The sequence below is a fragment of the Hypomesus transpacificus genome, chromosome 23 (genome assembly GCF_021917145.1).
Source record: "Hypomesus transpacificus isolate Combined female chromosome 23, fHypTra1, whole genome shotgun sequence".
NCBI lineage: Eukaryota > Metazoa > Chordata > Actinopteri > Osmeriformes > Osmeridae > Hypomesus > Hypomesus transpacificus.
The window spans coordinates 1645496-1665362 of record NC_061082.1 but is presented as its reverse complement, the minus strand read 5'-3'; the positions used below and the strand labels follow the sequence as shown (position 1 = coordinate 1665362).

Sequence of the window (19867 nt, the reverse complement as noted above, 5' to 3'; positions counted from 1 at the left end):
TTATTCAATCAATAAATACCACTGAATGTCTACACTCAGGTTCAGATTGGGTAAGATAGGTTTTGTCTATGCAGACTGTATTCAGAGGTGAAAACAACATGAAAACCGGAGCGCTGTCTTTGGGTGAAAAACAAGCAATTGTGAGTCTTAGAGAAGATGGAAAATCAATCAGAGCCATTGCAGAAACATTGGCCATAGCCAGTACAACCATTTGGAATGTCCTGAAGAAGAAGAAAACTACTGGTGTACTAAGTAACAGACGTCGAACAGGTAGACCAAGGAAAACATCAGCAGTTGATGACAGAAACATTGTGAGAGCTGTAAAGAAAGACCCTAAAACAACTGTTAGTGAGATCAGCAACAACCTCCAGATGGCAGGAGTGAAGGTATCACTATCTACTGTTCGCAGAAGACTTCATGAACAAAAGTACAAGGGCTACACCAGAAGATGCAAACCACTCATTAGCAAGAAGAATAGGAAGGCCAGGCTGGAATTTGCCAAAAAGTACAGAGATGAACCTCAAAAATTCTGGGACAAAGTTTTATGGACTGATGAGACAAAGATTAACTTTTACCAAAGTGATGGAAAGGCTAAAGTTTGGAGAAAGAAAGGAACTGCTCATGATCCCAAACACACAAGCTCATCTGTGAAACACGGTGGAGGTAATGTCATGGCTTGGGCTTGCATGGCTTCTTCTAGGACGGGCTCATTAATCTTCATTGAGGATGTAACACATGATGGCAGCAGCAAAATGACCTCGGAAGTCTACAGAAACATTTTGTCTGCCAATTTAAGGAAAGATGCAACCAAACTGATTGGCAGAGCCTTCATCATGCAGCAAGATAACGACCCAAAACACACTGCCAAAACAACAAAGGAGTTCATCAGGGGCAAGAAATGGAAGGTATTAGACTGGCCAAGTCAATCTCCAGACTTAAACCCTATAGAGCATGCATTTTACCTGCTTAAGAGGAGACTGAAGGGAGGAACCCCACAAAACAAACAACAACTGAAAGAGGCTGCAGTGAAAGCCTGGGAAAGCATCAAAAAGGAAGAATGCAAAAGTTTGGTGACGTCAATGGGTCACAGACTTGCTGCAGTTATTGAAAGCAAAGGATTTGCAACTAAATATTAAGTCTTATTCACTTAAATATGTTTTAAGTATATCTGTTCCAATACTTTTGCTCACATGACAAATGGGTGGATTCAAACAAAATGTGATATTTTCTTAGTTGTGCATCAGATCCTGATGTAAATACCTGGAAATAAAAGCTGAAACGTTGATCTCTGGTCTCACGTTCATTATTTGATGTCAAGCCCAAATGTTTTCAGTCTACAGCAAAAATAAAGGAATTCGCCTCACTGTTCCAATACTTTTGGAGGGCACTGTACATAAAGTTATTGTCAGCAATCCTATTCATGTCTGCATGTTGACAGAACTGTTTGTAGTTACCTCGTGATGACCCTTCTACTGAAACCTTGTTTTGTGAGGGACATGGAGGACCTATGCTCCTGCTGCTCATATGGCCTCAGCCTACATGGGACTGTCACTTATCCTGGGAGCTACCGGGGTGTCCCGGTCCAACCGCCATTTAAAGGAGGAACGTGGGCGTGGCGGGGGCGTGAGGTGTTCCTACAGCCCCACCGAGCACGGCAGCTCTGGGCTCCAGGTGGTCAGGTGGACGCACAGCAGGGGCAGGAAGAGGGTGGCGATGATGCCCGGGACAATGAGCATGATCTGGACGGTCAGCGGGGGGTCCTCCCTGTAGGTGCACAGGGAGAAGTAGACCCTGTGGACCGACAGGAAGATCTCATCCTTCAGGGAGGGCTCTGGACACAACGTCATGTTGGCCACCTTCTCCACGCAGGTTTTCAGCTGGATGTAGGACCTGGAGCAGAGAGAGAGAGAACATGAGGGAAAGAGAGAACATGAAGACATAAAAGCTGCAGGCACTAAACAGCATCAGTCTGTCAGAAGGTGGGGAGGTGACGTGTTCCCTGTGTGAACACTCCACCCTAACAGACCATCTCCTCCCTCCAGGGGCACCACCCCAGGGTCATGACCAGTCAGACCTGGCTCATTCAGCTGGAATCAGAGTAATATCACAACATGTACAGTCTGGGCCAACCATGTAACACCTGGAAGTATGAAGACAAATGAACAGTGGGCAGCCATGGCGATGTGACGTGACCCTGGGAAACACCCAGGGGATCCAGAAACATCAAACTTTCCCATGACTCAAGGTCATGGTGCATCTCCATAACGACTCAAGGTCATGGTGCATCTCCATAACGACTCAAGGTCATGCAACGTCAAACTTCCCCCTCCACTGTTTTCACTTCCTTAACAGGGAGCAGCCATTATGCTGTTACCAGGGTCCTTAACAGGAAGCAGCCATCAGCACCAGGGACTGCTGAGGGAACGCACAGTGCAGGTCACAGTGCAGGTCACAGTGCAGGTCACAGTGCAGGTCACAGTGCAGGTCACAGTGCAGGTCACAGTGCAGGTCACAGTGCAGGTCACAGTGCAGGTCACAGTGCAGGTCACAGTGCAGGTCACAGTTCAGGTCACAGTGCAGGTCAGGCCACACTGGACTCATCCAGAAGACAGCAGGTAAGGAGAAGACGCACCATTTCATCTGGGGCCAGGGGCAACTGTCTTGGTAGCCGCTGTTCTTCATATTGTTGTAAAATTCTGGTAAACAGTAATCTTGGGCAAATCTGTCGAAATTGTGCCGGCTGCATGATGATATTATATCTCCTTTGCTGAGTCCTAGAATTGAGAGTAGAATTTAGAAGTTCAGTTCAATCTTCCCTCTATTTATTAGAACAACTATTAAGATTCCCCCAGACAGACTTCATTTGTTTTTCCAATTTATAAATGTATACTTAAACAAATGCAAAAGTGTAGCTTGAAAAGTAACCCATTTTTCCAGAGTTGTGTGAGGTAAACCAGTCGGACTGACCACAGATCAAATCAACAGCTTACCTGTTATTACCAGAAGAATCACACAAATTGTCACTTGATTGGAAGACACTTGAACCTCCATCTATCAGGAAATTTCAAAAGTTTAAACATTGTGGGTTTTTTTTTACACCAGACGTGTACCAGGAGACAGACAATCAATGTAATCAACTTAAAATTGTTTATATAGCCCACATTCACATTCAACACAGTCCATTGAGCTGTAGGCTACAACACAGACAGCTGCTGCATGATAATAGTGTTCAGTACGAACACTAGTTTTGTACATCGTAGAGAATGAGGGTATGTCAGTGTTTACAGCTGTTTTGGATCAAATATATACACGATGAAGTAACTTGCGGTTGGCACAAAAAGCTGAAACCTTTACATACTGTATATGTTTTTCTATATTTCACAAACAGGTTTATAATGTCAAGTCCAGCTGCATCCTGAACATTTTCTCAATGATTGAATCTGTCTCCTGGGATGGAGTCACTAGAAACAGATGTCAGCAGGAATGCAATCCAGATTCACGCTGGGTCCTCTTCCAAACCTCAACAACTGTCCAAACTGGTACTGAAAAACCCTTCACATAACCAGAAACCTCTTCAGGAGTAGGTATGAACAGACCTGTAAGTGTATGCAGGACATCTTGAAGTGAAGGTAGGGTAAACACCAACAGGTTTATTCTAGAACATATCTTAACATACTGGAACTACAGTCTTAATGTAGTTATAACAAAACGTTCCCCTGACATACCTTGATTTGTACCTGTAGGTTAGTTCCTGTTCTGATGAACTGGTCCCAGTAAAAAGTAAAAAAAAAAACGAAACTAAGAAAAATACAGTGAACAGAGTTGAGGTGAAAAGTTCCAGCTGAATGTCAAGTAGCAGAGAAACTAGTAGCCCTCCACAGCTGCACAGCTAAGCTCCTCTTCTCCGGTGATCCAATGGCCTTATCAGTGTGAACGAGCGCTGTCTTATGCAATCTGCAGCCCTGCACCGCTGCACAAGCAGCTTCCTTTCCCAGGCCAAGCCCCCTCGTTCCCAGGCTTTTGCACCCTGCTCCCTGCTAGTCCCTGGTGACCAGGGATCAGCAGGCCGCCTTGTCTAAACCATGCGTACAGTACACAGGCTGACCCCTGATCGAGGAAGAAAGGGTGGGAGGGAGGAGGGGGAGGGCGTGAGAGTGGGGAGTGGGGGTTATCGAAGATGTTTTTTCTCTGAAGCCGAGAGACATAGACATTCACCAGCCTCAGATGAACATGCATGCAACAACAGCAAATAAATCTGCCACACACAAACCAATGAGAGAGCCCATGTGTTTCAGCACTTTGAGCCATGTAGTAAACCTGCTTCTCAGACCTATGAGGAGGAGAGAGAATGAGAGAGATATTCATCAGAGGCCAGAGCTCTCTGTGGTGCTGGGAGCAGTATTCTCTCCCCCTGCTATCTCCAGTGTAATTATATCACATCCAGCTGCTATCACAGACCTCCCCCTGACCCTGTGAGTCCCTGTGCCCAGCAGGGCAGAACACACCAGAGGGAGAACACATAGAGACTCAAACAGAAGGAGATGGATGGAGTTTAGCATGCTGTCGGCTTGTTAGATCCAAAACAAGTAAACAACTAGAATTATTTGTAAACTTCTCAATGCATTCCTGGAAAAGGAAGTAATTGGACAGAAGACATAACTTAACCGCAAAAGTCTGCCTGCTCTCAAACGTTTTCCACATTGAATTCCATATCTAAAACTGTCTTTGCACATTTCTAAACCAAAATAGAAAAATCTTTTGAACCAGTCACACAAGATTCAATTTCAAAGTGTTCTTAAAACCTAGAAAAACGTCTCCTTTGCCTTTGATCTCAGTGAGGTGAATCCACACAGAACAGTACTACTCCCATTCACGTCCGTGCTTCTGTTTATGTCTGTGAGTGTCTGCCTGGGTCCTCACTATTCAACACACAGCTACACGATAGTAACCTTGTGTAAACAACAGTAGCTTTTAGAAGTCGGATCGTCTGACTGTCCTTTAAGCAGGCTACATTCTCAACGCACCAGCAAGAGGAGGGACACCGTCTGTCTCCTGTGCGCTGTCACACCCCAGTCATTCCTTGGAGACTGCATGTTTGAACCTTTGGTTGCCAGAGAGAGTCATAACATTGCAGGACTTGTATGTGCCACGATGACAACACAAAGATCTGTATGCTTTTACGTTTTATTATGAATTTCAGTTAACAATAAATTGGCTTCATATCTGGCACCAGGGGGTGATAAACTGCTCTACTTTTCCTAAATACAGGTAGTGGCTGCACTGGATAAAGGAAAGATGTGATCTGAACCTAAGTCAGGTTGGTTTTAGGTGTACTATTGTATTTAATGGAATTGTAATTTTGTTATTTTATTACAGTGTGTTCAGTGTCCCCTTACATGAAGGGATTGTTTTTGGTCAGCTGACAGGTTACCAGTGATGAACCACCAAGCTGAGGAGAATAACAGATACAGTGTCCTGACTGAATGTGTGTCCTGACTGAATGCGTGTCCTGACTGAATGTGTGTCCTGACTGAATGCGCTTTTCCAACTGCAACTGCTTGTTGAAGTACTCACTGTTTCTCAGACACACAAGGATGGCATCGTAGTTGAGTTTCAATACAACCAGCAATTACAGCAGCGATGAAAAAGGTTCGCCCAAATCCTTTCATCTCTGCTCGTTCCTACATTGCTGTTTTTTCATCAGGGTTTACACTTTTGTCCCCTTTTCTTCTGAGCTGCCTTGAAGCTTATGTCTAAGGCGTGGAGAATATGACAACTGCTGTGTTTTTTAATTAGTGTTCACTTAACAGCTACTTGAGAGATAGACCTGTCACGAGTCCTGTGAAAATACCTTTCTGCAAATGCCACATCTTTTCTTTTTTTCCTTTACAAGTGCTAAAAAATGTAATGTTTCAGGTAATGCCCATTCATCTAATGTTGCTAAGCAACATACACATAATATAATCATAGTTCATTCGAGACTGGAGGAAAGTACTGGAGTGGTCATATGAAAACATTTCCACTTCACTTAGTCGCCGGCATAACACGGTTCTCGACAGAGCAAAACACACACTAGAGACTCACAACGTTCACGTTAAAAGGCTTGTTTGTGAAAGGGTGTGAACACGCTGTTTGGATAGCTCTTTTTCTTGGTGTAATGGAAAGGGTTCTCTCAGATAGGTGCTGAAATGGAAAGCTCCAGTGATGGATGACCTCTACTCATACCTCAGGTGAGAGATAGCGGCCTTCCAGGTCCACGTTGAGGAATGCAAACAGTCCTTTGACATGGACAGTCTTGGCTCGGTCTTGCGAGCCTTGACTGCAAAACACAAAAGTGAAATTGACAGTTTGGAACAGCTACAGGAGCTTGTGTCAGACATTCAAGCGGAATCCAACGAGTCAGTCGGTGCCAGTGTTTACTGCATGGGCTCCGACATCAAACGTTGCATTTCCTGGCTGCTGTCTTTCATGCAGCATCTCAGAGCAATGAAGGATGCCTTCGATGAACAAGTGGTGGTCCCTCTCTGTGAAAACCTGTATGTCCTGGAGGAGCAGGGTGACCCTGACAGCACCAGCCAGCTGCCTCGGAGCCAGAGCAGCTCCAGAGGGCTGCCGTCTGTCTCCAAGGTGGCCGGCAACCTCTTCAGTCTGCGGCGCAGGTGGGCTTTGATGCTTCTCCCTGGTCCAATCAGGGAGGAGAACATGAGTCTGCAAAACGTTTCTGTGTGTGCTCAGTCGGGGTCTGCTCCAGTTGAACGGCTCGTTCCAGATATCCTTTATAAGAGTTCTGTGGCTGTGCAGCTAGCTAATCAGTGGGTGGATCTGCACCAAAGAGGGAACCGGTGGGAAAGAGGTAGAAAGGAAGGCTGTGGGAGCATCCAACCGCCACCAACGAGCTCTCCAAGCAGCGAAGGAGAACGCACAGCTGGAACCAGAATACAGCTGATAAGCTGACAGCTGATATATATTTATATGTGACTAATTGAACAAATGAAACATCTACTTCTTTCTCTTGAGGTGAGAGATCTGTGCAGGCAGTTTGAGGAGAACAGCCAGGCCTTTGAGAACAGCTGGAGTACATGGACCCCACTGATCAACAGTGTTCAGACAACTCACCCATCAAATCCTCCCAGACTGGACGCTCTTCCTGACAGATCCAGCAAGAGGCCATTCATTTAAAGAAATGAGTTCAGCCAACAAAATGTTATGTGTAATTGAGCAGCACAAACTTTGAGCAAACTGCCTTAACACAAGGAAGTAGTTAGAGACTGATGTATTGGGAAACAGCTTGTGATAACATGGTTTGCAGTTTCAAAACCCACCAAGGTAAACAATGTTTTTTAAACTGACTTAGTTAAAGTTTTGGCATCTGATTTTGTCCTTCTAATACTTTTTGTCTTACATCTCTAACGATCCACCAAAGCTTCTGTTAATCTTAAATCATTTGTGTTATTCGAACAATTCAAAATTGCTATTTTGTGGGGTCATGAAGCCACAGAATGATAATGATGTTGATAAATGCAGTGTCCGTGTAATGAGGCTGTCTGTCTCATGAAGGGGGTGTTCATGATGGCATGCTCTGCTCTAAACACTCAGAGTTTGGCTAAACTCAAATATTCCTTAGAAGAACATTTCAGACTGTCCACACTCAATCTCAAATTATTTATATCTGGGCACAGTTAAACAACTGTTTATTTTGGCATCAGGGTCGGAATAGGTCAGCTCTCAGTTCAAAGGCCCTTAGAAATGCTACAGTTCAGTGACACCAAACAAATTGCTCTGTCTTTGAAAGAAAATCAATTAGTGCCTTGAGGAGTTTGGACACAGTGTCGGGGAGGGTGCATGTGCTTCCCATGATCAGGGCTCCTCCCAGTGTTTGGGGCAGAGCCAGGACCACAGCGTGTGTCTGTGTGCACAGTGCGAGTGGACTGCATGTGACGGCCTCCATTTGTGAGTACAAGTACATAAATGAAATAAGAAAAGGATTTGAAACTGCTCAAAGGGTTGTAGTTGCGTGCATTAACTGCAAAGGTCGACAAACTAGTAAAGTCTCATGTATAACCTTCGGTCAAATGAAGCTCACATGAAATACTGAGAGCAAAAAGCGTTCCAAAGGTTGGCGTATGGCGCTCGTCGGAGCGTCTTGGTAACGGCAGTCATGGAGACGAGAGAGTGGCAGGGCAGGCGTTAGACTTTTCACGCCAAGACTTGACACCAGATTTGACACCACAAGGCAACGCTATCCAAACATGCACCCTGGGGTCAGAAAACAGGATGTGGAACAGTATGTGGAATGGAAAGGTCTCCCGTTGGCTCTCTGTCTCCCAGCGTGGCACACTGGAAAGCCTCACCAGATGATGTTGGAAGCACACGCTCACACCAGGACACGAGGTGCTGCTTCAGAGCCACTCACCTTCATCTTAACGTGGCGTAAACGCCAGCAGGGCTGGGGTGGAGGCCCGGGGGGGCAGTGAGGGACTGCTTCTCACTCTCAGCAGTCCCTGCACAGTTCGCCAGCTGATCAGGTTCTATCCTGAGGACAGTCGATAAAATGAAATTGCATTCAATGCTTCTCCTAAACTCAAATTAGCATTTTGGATTAAAGTCTCTCTCCAATCGTATAACTTGTTACACGGTAAGTAGTAACTGTTTGACAGACCAAAGGAGAGGTCAAGACACAACAAAAATTTAACATTCCCTCAATTGCAAAGCTGCCTTTAAAAACAAACAAAGAAAAATGTTAGGCAATAGGACCCTGCAGATCCCAGTCCAGCTTTCACCTCCTTGTTGACAGAATGAACGGTAACAACCTTCCACCTGAAGTTCACATCAGTAACTCTGAGCTAACTTAACTTTGATCACCCAGTCAGCATAACATAACAACACGATGGTGCTACACACCGTCTGGGTGGCTCTGCTGGCGTGCTGGGTCCTGTCTGGACTCCATCAGGGGGACTTGATATTCCGCTGTCCGAGCTGCACGGCAGAGCGCCAGGCCGCCTGTCCGAGGCTTGTCGCTAGCTGTGTGGAGATGGTGCGTGAACCGGGCTGCGGCTGCTGTCCGGTGTGTGCCCGTCTTGAGGGGGAGCTGTGTGGCGTCTACACCCCGCGCTGCTCCACCGGGTTGAGGTGCTACCCTAGCGCCGACTCGGTGCTGCCGCTGGAGCAGCTCGTTAAAGGGTTGGGCCGGTGCTCGCGCAAAGTGGACCTGGAACCAACGGCGGGTCAGGAATACCTGGACGCAAGTGGTGAGTAGCATCGGTTTGTAAGGCTGTTGTTTGTTTGTTTGTTTACACGCAGATGCCCTATATACACAAACATGTTTAAATGTAGATTTAAAAAGGCGTTTGGAAATGTCTCAGAAACAGCACTGAAGACCACCTACAATAGATGAATGGGCTGTAGTAATGTCATGGATGCTGACTGAATTGTGTGTTTAATGGTGGAGGATATGCTTCATTCAAATACATGATTCAATGCTGGAAAGAGTTTGGATAATTCAATCTGAGATTACATAATTTGAGAGCAGTTTCCATGAAACACAACTCTCTAACTGTTAACACAGCCAGGGTGCACATCCATACGCTCAATGCAAACAAACTAATCTCCTGGAGTCTAATATCGGGCAAACCCATCCCTGAAACTTTGACAGGAAACGGGCGTTTTGGAACGTTTTCTCCTGAAACGATCCTTTCCTCCCTGTCACCAAACACCCCTACTACGACATCAGCCATCTTTCACCTGTTATACGTCATACAGCAGTGCTTCTTTCACCTGGTATACGTTATACAGCAGTGCTTCTATCACCTGGTATAGGTCATACAGCAGTGCTTCTATCACCTGGTATAGGTCATACAGCAGTGCTTCTATCACCTGGTATAGGTCATACAGCAGTGCTTCTATCACCTGGTATAGGTCATACAGCAGTGCTGCAGCTTGGACATCCAGCCTGCTGAGGCCAGCATTGCATCGTACCATCGACAGGAGGGTTTCCACGCCTGTCTGACATCAGGACTTAGCGGTGCTAGCCAGGTTAGTAGAACACAGGGCCAAATCAAGCTCAAAGTGACACAAACCTTGGAATGTTCCTTTAATGGATTGGTCTGTGAACATGGACTCTCCACACACAGGCTATTGAGCTGTGGAGTCTAAGTATACAGAGCACTGTTTGACTTAAAGTACAAAAAAAGTATTGACATTGTGACGTGTTTTGCTGAAATGGGAGGGAGAGGGGTTTAAAGGGGAAAAGGGCGAGAGGTAAAGGTAGAGAGGCAGAGATTTGGATGACAACGTCAGACTTTGATCGCCAGCTTTTCCAGTCATCACAGACAGAGCCTTGTCACAACAACAGTCTCAGAGAGTCTGCGCTCATACAGGAGGGAGACTGTGACAGGTCTGTGACAAATGTGGTCAGAGTTGTTCGATGTACAAGGCTAGTATTAGTAGGCCACGGCTCTTGAATATGATTTTATAGTTCAAATGAACACCCAGAAGCACCTACTTTACAGAAACACTCATTTTTTAAGTACCTGACAATGATGAAAGTGAGTATGAATCACAAACATGAACATGTCTTCTGAACTGTTCACATCTACTTGAGTACCCACCACCCAAAGCACGTCAGTTCTTTTGTCATAGGTCCTAAATTGCCTCTTCGAAGCCAATGGCGCCGATCCTCCATAAGAGTTATGTTGAACCCAGGTTTTGAACCCAGGTTTTGAGCCCAGGTTTTGAACCTAGGTTTTGAGCCCAGGTTTTGAGCCCAGGCCGCTGCGGTAAGGCCTCAGCCTACGTGGTATGCTTACTACCGGGGCACATCACAATCTTTTATGTATAACAATGAATGTCTCCTACGATTCTGTGCTTCAATTATCGTTTGTCAGCTGTGAGGTTCTCCAGTTGTCTATGTTGTTGTGTGACCGGTCGGCCCCTCTCCCCTCCCTGTTCTCCCACGCTCCGCTGCAGTCTGCTTCAGCAGTCTGCCTCAGCCTCAGCAGTCTGCCTCAGCAGTCTGCCTCAGCCTCAGCAGTCTGCCTCAGCCTCAGCAGTCTGCCTCAGCAGTCTGCATACTGACAGGGAATGCCCTTGTTGCCCCCAGACACAGTAAGTGTGCCCAGACCTGCCTCCTCCCTTTCATACCTGTATGTGTGTGTGTGTGTGTGTGTGTGTGTGTGTGTGTGTGTGTGTGCGTGTGTGTGTGTGTGTGTGTGTGTGTGTGTGTGTGTGTGTGTGTGTGTGTGTAAGAGAGAGAGACAGAGATACAGAGAGTGAAATAGAAAGAGTGCGCAAGAAAGAGAGAGAGAGAGAGAAAAAAGAGGGGCTGATCTACATGTTGTTACCTGCAATCGTGGAGAGGATTTCTTGTTCTTCATGTCTAAACTGCAGCTTTATTCCTAACTATACCACAGGATTACTCTTAAGATAGGTATATGGCAGGATTCAGTCACTAGAATTAACAGACAAATAAATGATATGCAAGGCGAACTACCACTTCATAATGTCCACCTAGATTTTGCTATCTCAGACCCTTTTTCATGATGTGAGCAGCTGTTTAGCAATCTTATCTTGGTACTGCTCAAGACCTCACACGAATATTAGACTGATGTGACTGAATTGGCAGGCATCAAGCTTGACTTGTAATGTAATAACTGTGTGCAACCACACCTTTTTTCTGTGGTAACCATCGACAGCTGATATGCTCTAAGCAACGCACAAACCACAGGCAAACTTGGAAAGAAAGGGAGAAAGAAAGAAAGAAAGGAGGAAACTAAAAAGACTGATCTTGAAGTGTTTCGAAAACCCGAGGAGAAATTGGCTATGGAAACGAGTGCTGTTGAAAGTCTCCTATATCAGCTAAATTATTGATAATAACTCCAACCCACAGCTCCTGTGACAGCAGTCGAGGCATGAGGGTTCACAAGCAGCAGGACTCGAGGCTCGAGGGTTCACAAGCAGCAGGACTCGAGGCTCGAGGGTTCACAAGCAGCAGGACTCCTTGAAAGGATCCTTGGTCAGGATCGTTTCACTGGGACGGACCTTGATTCGGTGACAGACTGTTTGGAGAGTTATCCAAACCTGGATTGTTTGAAATTCTTCCTCTAAAACTTCTAAAACGCACACGCATGCATGAGGCTCACAACTAGGATGGCAGATCCTGATACAGGCAAGACTGCCCTCTCCAGGGCTCCTCCACCATTACTCAGCACGACACGTCCTTCACCCGGACAGCAGGTCCAATCTTAGAATGACAAACCACCAGCGACCCTACACAGCCAGCTACCTCCCGTCCCAAGATCCAACATGTATGTTCCTCGTGACACAGTAAAGGGCAGAACCTCATCTAGGCCTGTCTCTGCTGCTTCTGATGAGTGATTATAAACATTCTCCTCAAGGAGCTGTCTAACCGGCTGAGAGGAGGGAAGAGATCCAAATCCTGTTGGGGCCGCAAATAGACCCCCCTGTGGGCAGTCAGTCCCTTTAGATTTGTGATTACAGTTATTTTGCTCGTGGAGGACTTTTGCAAAAGAGTTTTTTAAAGAGTTGAATGAGGAGCCTGGGGGTGTTCTTGCTAGATAAAATCCATAATTCATCATTCGTTGTTTTATGGTTTTGTTCATCAGCCAACTCATTTTGCTTGGTTACACAGTATAAAATATCCACTATCTATTTCATCAGTGTGCAAAAGGCAAAGCTCACAAAAAAAGAAAGTTGAGCTTCAGTATTCAGTTGAAAATTGTCTTCAGATCATGAACTTGTTGAGAAATCTTGAGCGTGACCATGGCAACACATGTCAGACTCTAAGCAACATGGTAAATATAGCAGATTACTCACTCTGTTATGAAACTTCTAGAAAAGCAGAGTTCAGGCGTAACGTTCAGTGCCAGAGTTCAGACAGCTTGTGACAGGTAAGATGGTGTTGCTAAGGATTTGGTGTTTTAGTTGATTCCAGTTTATTAACAACGTTCGAGAAACTCGAAGCAAACAAACTGACAGTTGTTGGCAAAATCCCATGTTTTCACACAAACCAGGTTGTCTGTAGTGCGGGTAATGTAAAAACGATTCCATTATTTTGAAGATTATGGCAGCACATCAATATGTTTCAATCATGACAGTAAGAAATCAAACCAAAACGCTAACTGCTGGAGACGATTAAGCGGCTGAACATCATCCTGTCAAACAAACACATCCCTCCACCCAGAGAGAGTACACCCTCTCACTGAACACCTCACACACACACACAAACACACACACCCAACACACACACACACACACACACACAGACAGTCTCTCCCTCTCCCTTCTCTCTCTCTCTCCCAGACACGGTGCCTGTGAATACCTGGGCAGAGTCACAGGGTAGCTGTCCCTTCCAGGAGTGATTTACAGTCTCAGAGTCTCCTGTTTGTGCTAACCCTAACCCTAATTACAGATGAGAGTTGGTGGAGCGAAACGCTCTCACACACACACACACAGACAGCCCCTGGCAGGTAGTTCAGGTAATGAGTTCTTACTCAGCAGGAATAGCAGTCAAAGTGCTTCCTGCTTGTGTGCTCTCTCACTGCCTGGCTGTGAGTTCCTGCCCTCAGTCAACACTCTAGTCTCACACAGACTTTGTTGGAAAGAGTCGCTCACTTTCAATTACTGTATTATTATTTTACAGTAAAAACGTTGTCGTTACTGTAGGTCAGAAAGCAGTCTGAGGAGACTCTTGAAAGAAAAGCATAAACGAGCTGTCATGAGCACCTCTGGGGTCTTTTTCAATCCATGGAAACACCTTGTGTCCATGGAAACGCCTTGTGTCCATGGAAACACCTTGTGTCCATGTGGGACTGAATGCGAGTGACTGCTGTGAGGCAAACTTCCCAAACCTGCTGATCACTCAGTCTGGGAGGTGGAGCTATGTCAAATAGGTCACATTGATGGATGGCAAAGACCCTTCTGCTTTCTCTGCTTTCTGTAGGCAGCAGTGTTTGTGTCCATGCTATGTTGCCAAGAACATGTCTTTGAATTCTGACGGATTCCATCTAAAGAGAAGTGTTGATGGGTGACAGCGAGAGACAGCTTCACAATGTTGGAGTGGTTTTTAAAACTGTAGTTAGACACAAGGCGGGGAGCTGGATATTCAGGGATAGGGTTAACCCTCAGGCTTCAACAGGTTAGGGTTAACCCTCAGGCTTCAACAGGTTAGGGTTAGGGTTAACCCTCAGGCTTCAACAGGTTCCAGGGTTCAGCTCCAGGGTTCAGCTCCTCACTCCTCAGTTCCTTCTCTCTCTCTACAAAACAAGAAAAATAAGAACATTCAGTAGGGCAAAAGTGCATGAGCCCTTCTGAGTATTTGAGACTGTCGCCAAACAAATGACTGTCCTGACCACTTCTGACTGGGGTTTTGCCCTGCAGGAAGTGACATCAGAGTGAGGTGTACCCGCTCCGAGCCCCAGGGAGTCATGGAAACCATTGTGTGTCAGAGTCACAGAATGGCTTCACATTGTTTGACTCAACCTGTTATTAGAAAACAGTCCCTTTGAAAGCACCTCATGATTAAAGAGATATCAAATGTCTATGTATTTTTGAGTGTGTGTATTTTTGAGTGTGCATGTGAGAAAACAGATGTACTTGAGTTGCAGTATGAACTGTAGTTTACAGAAACTACACCTGCAGTTAACTACACTTGCTGTATGTCATCCATTAGCAGATCTCTGCTTACCGAAAGTATCAATAGTTTTGAGTTTATAAACTGGACCCTGTTTACTTTTGGGTGCTCATTGGACCCTGAAGGGTTATAAACATTTTAAATCAAATTAGGGTTTTACACAATACGATGTGCCAATAATTCTGTCCAGCGTGATTCTTGAAAGAATAACTGTAAACAAACATCGCCAGTTCTCTTAACCCAACAGCTCAAGCCCCTAACCCAAAACAGGACAGTGTTCCGTCAAAACCAAAGTCGATTGAATCCCTTACAATATGTCATCAGAAACTCAATTTCATGAAGTGAAAACGGATTGTGCTAGACGTACCATATACCTGGAACAGTTCAATATATTGAAGATGCTCATGTGCACATGTCTTGTTTCCATTTTAACATTCTTGAGCATGAAGTCATTATTTGTGAAATCATTAACAAGCATGTCTGTGTGTGTGTGTGTGTATGTATGTGAATTATTATGTGTGTGTGTGTGTTGTTACGTGTATATGTATCTGTGTGTATATATGTGTGTGTGCGTGGCTCCACAGTGGAGGTGCCGACCACTGACAGCCCTGTGTACTTGAGGCCTCCGCTGGAGAGCTCCAGGCTGCGGGGGAAGGCGGCCGCTGTGCTGCAGTACCACAACGACATCAAGACCCGCATGAAAATCAACTGCCCAGAAATACCCAGGGGCCACACCCAGCCTCAGGTGAGACACAGCCTCAGGTCACACCCAGCCTCAGGTGAGACACAGCCTCAGGTGAGACACAGCCTCAGGTGACACACAGCCAGGGGCCACACCCAGCCTCAGGTGAGGAGAGTCCCCATGCATCACCACACAGCTCCTGTTAAGGAATCTTCCCTCCTGCCTCTCTCTCCCAGAACCATCCCAGACAGGAAGTGTTTGCCTGCTGCAGGTCATTAAGGACTCTGGAAGCTCTGTTCTCCTTGTCTCCACAGGGGTCAGAGGTCACCTGGCAGGGCATGTTGCTCAACACAGCAGTGCCCTCTTCTGGGTACATACACACACACACATCCACACTCCCCGCCCCACACACCCCTCCCACACACACATCCACACTCATGACAGGGTGTGTCACACCATGCTGAATGCCATCTGCAACCCTGTCCCTGTCCCTGTCCCACCACCACCCACCACCCCAACTCCCACAAACTCTCCGAAATAACCAATGAAGCACACGCATACACAAACACACACATAAAAATACACTTACACACACAAGCATACACGCGCATTCTCTGAAACGCTGACTGATGTGCAGCAGTCTGAAGGGCTCTCCTTGTTTCCTGCATGCAAATGAGTCCAGCCTCGGGGGCGTGGCCTGGGGGCATGGCCTGGGGGTGTGGCATGGGCCGTGGCCGGGGGGCGCGGCCTGGGGCGCCCGAGAGGAACCACAAGTGTTTGGATACTCTGGAACAATGATATACATGCCTGCATTTTCCCCCTCATTTAACAGACCGCATTGCAGCAAAACTCCTAATATGGGGGCTGACAAAGACAATCGATGAGAGTGCTGGAGGCAGCGCTGGAGGCAGCACAGGGGACGATGCGTAACATGGGAGGCTGGGGGAGGCTGGGGGAGGCTGGGGGCGGCTGGGGGCAGCTGGGGACACACTGTCCCCAGCCTTGTTGACCAGGTCCCGGCATGGTGATGCTGTTTGGTCGTGGGTGGTCGCGGGGGACCTGTGTGAAAACACTGCTGAAATTCATTTGAACTGCTTTCTAATTGTGTCTAATCAAGCTTGCCCGGCTTAGCATAATGAAGCTCAGAGAATCTCCCCCCCACCAGACATGCTCATGCAAACACTCACCGGCCTTTAGAATATTTTGAATCTGTGTTTCACCAAGGTCAGGTGTGTGTGCGTGCGTGAGTGTCTGTATAGATCTGTGTGTGTGTATGTGTGTGTATAGGTGTGTGTATAGGTGTGTGTGTGTGTGTATAGGACAGTTCCACGTGACTGAGCCTCCCCCTGCATCCTCTCATCTCCAGCCAGGTCAGCGGAGCACAGCGCTCTGTCAGATGCTGCACTGTGCTGGAGGTGTGTGTGTGTGTGTGTGTGTGGGGGGGGGGTTTCAGTCCAGAGGTTTTCAAAGGTCTCCTGGACTTTGAAACCAGGTGAGTTTAACAATAGCCACCATTACATCCTGCTGTGTTGGGTTCTCAACTGTGCTGCAATGAAACTGTAACTGTAGTGCTGCAATATATGACAAGTAGTTGTTCCTGTGTCCTGTCCTGACAGAGCCCGTGCCAGCAGGAGCTCAGCAGGGTGCTGGAGCACATCTCCAGGATGACCTTCCAGGACAATAGGGGCCTGCTGGAGAATCTCTACAAGCTCAAATTCCCCAACTGTGACAAGCATGGTCACTATAACCTCAAACAGGTGAACCTGTGTGTGTCATTCGGTGTGTGTGTGAATCTGTGTGTGTGTGTGTGTTTGTCTTTATTTAGATGTGTTGTAGTTACAAATATATAAAGAAACAGACTTGCTAGAATTTAAATTCACTGAGTAGGTCACAAAGAATTTCTTATATATATTATCAAGCATTTGAAGAACCAGCATTATACAGTACCAACCCAGGTACCTGTCTGCGTACTGGATATCTGCAGATCTAATTAGCAAACTAGTTACCTTAACCAAAAGCTTGTCTCGAGATACAGACATTCTCAAGCAAAGGCATAAATGTTTCTTTTTGTTTCAGTCTCTCCACATCTCTCTTTCTCTCTCTCTCTCTCTCTCTCTCTCTCTCTCTCTCTCTCTCTCTCTCTCTCTCTCTCTCTCTCTCTCTCTCTCTCTCTCTTTCTCTCTGTCTCTCTCTCATCTCACATACCCACAAAAAGTACAACTTTTTTTTCTAAAGTACCTTGGGTTGTGTTCCGGAAAAAACATCCACGCCCCTCCCCACTCCTGGGCTGTGTCGCTGACACCACCAGCACCCCTCCTCCCTCCACCAGCACCCCTCCTCCCTCCACCAGCACCCCTCCTCCCTCCAGCAGCATGTTGTCAACAAGGAGCAGGCCACAGTTTCTCATCCGCAGTTACCAGGTCCCCCAGTTACCAGGTCACCCAGTTACCAGATCAACCAGTTACCAGCTCCCCCAGTTACCAGGTCACCCAGTTACCAGGTCACCCAGTTACCAGGTCATAAAACCTTCCCAGACGTTAACCAGACTGCTGGAAGACTTCGAGAGCAGGAATAATAATAAAGAGTATACTCTGTCAGTCTGTCAGTCTGTCTGTCTGTCAGTCTGTCTGTCTGTCTGTCTGTCTGTCTGTCTGTCTGTCTGTCTGTCTGTCTGTCTGTCTGTCTGTCTGTCTGTCTGTCTGTCTGTCTGTCTGTCTGTCTGTCTGTCTGTCTGTCTGTCTGTCTGTCTGTCTGTCTGTCAGTGCTGCTCAACAACTCTTTGGAGCTGCTCTGGCCCTAACAGTCAAGCTACATTTCGTGTGTCTGCTGTTATAATCCTCTAGCCTGTGTCCAGGGTCGATCAAGGACATGGGATGCAGAGGGGAGGGATAAAAAGGGCGAATGAAGAGGAAATTATTGTTTTAAGAAACAGAAGTAACATGTTGGTTCCCAGGGCTCAAGACAGCAGCACCTCCATAACCCAGCCGTCCCTCTGCTAATTACTGTAACTGTCACTTTTTGTTCTTTCTCATTGAACAAAAAAAAAAGGATAGTCTGTTCTTTTCTGGGGGGCGGAGCGTTTTTTGTTTTGTTTCCTCTCCCGCGCTCGGCGTATAGCTGTGTCCAGTTCAATTATGACCTCATTTTTGGGGGTGAGAGAGAAAAGAGGTCTCGGTTGGGGGTCTGGTGGTCTGCTGGCATGCCGTGGGGAGGCAGGGGGAAGGCAGGGGGGTGGGCGGGGGCGTGGAGGCAGGGGGGAGAGGATGCCCAAGGAATGGGCTGTTATTGGGGTTGTGGAGCCCCACCCCTTCTGTCTATCCAGAATCTCGTCCAATAGCATCACGTGGCCTGTCCTACGCCCATATCACACCCCCTCCTGTACACCACTCACACACACACCCCTCCAACACCCCTCCCCTGCTTCTGCCCCGGAATCTTCCTCCTCCCTCCTCATCATAACAACTCTGTTTCCCACCGTGTGCCTGTGGATGTCTGTGTAGTGGGTGTGTGTACACGCACGTGTGGTGTTGTGTGTTGGGTGTGTGTGTCTGCTTATGTACGTGTGTGTGCTAATGTGTGTGTGTGTACTGACGTGTGTGTGGTTCCAGTGCAACATGTCCACCCACGGCCAGAGGGGAGAGTGCTGGTGCGTGGACCCCGTAACAGGGCTTCACATCCCCACGTCCCCCCGGGTGAGAGGAGATCCCAACTGCAGCATGTACCTGGAGGAGCAGGAGACCCCCCCGACCCCAGCCCTCCTGCAGGAGTGACCCCCCCACCCCAGCCCTCCTGAAGAAGTGACACCTCAACTGCCCCCGCTCTGCATCCGCTCATTCAGTCCCCGACAACACCATTTCCTTTGTGTGTTTACTTGAAGAATGTGTACGTATCAACTCACTCTGAGGCAACATATGATATTAAAGCTTAAAAGAGAACCCTATTAATAACCATCGTCATCCCAATTAATGTCCTAACGATAAACGTGGTGAAATCCTGGTCAATATGTGAGTGCTGCACACACACTTTGTGTTTGTGTGCAGCAGCTATGCCTCCTGCTATTCATAGGTGCGGTCCTGAGAGTTGTATGGATGCCTGAATTTACACAATGCTAATCACGGGGCTGCCTTGCATGGGATACGACTGCTTCACCAGGCAGCCTAAAACTGGCATGAGTGCAGCTGCTTGGACTTGTGGCATGTAACGTTCAGCCCTCTCACCACAGCCCAGTCAGTAGGTGTTGAATTCACAAAGTACCCCCAAAGCCCTTGACATAAAACAACCCTGCCTGCATGTATGACATTTTACTATCATTCAAGAGATTTAAATGATGTCGTACATGTATAAATACATCTGTCACGTTACCAGAAATGATAGAATTATGAGCTCCAGTAAGATAAGCGTTTGTTTACCTCAGTACTAAGGTTTAACAGTTCCTCTGTGAATGTGTGTAGGTTTCTGGTGAGGCACACCTCATGCGATCATGGTTACGCTTTCTTCTACATCAAGCAGCAGCGGGAGAGAGACGCAGAGCGCATGTA

At 46.9% G+C, this 19867-nt stretch overlaps 1 protein-coding gene across 1 annotated transcript; it reads left to right on the top strand.

Annotated features, from left to right (window-relative positions):
* The first annotated feature begins 8849 nt into the window (after positions 1–8849).
* LOC124485527 (insulin-like growth factor-binding protein 2-B) lies at positions 8850–19867 on the top strand. The gene is made up of 4 exons (XM_047047204.1): positions 8850–9248; positions 15232–15392; positions 16946–17086; positions 18938–19867. The coding sequence occupies exons 1-4, from the start codon at positions 8888–8890 to the stop codon at positions 19097–19099; spliced, it is 825 nt and encodes a 274-aa protein (XP_046903160.1). The 5' UTR covers positions 8850–8887; the 3' UTR covers positions 19100–19867.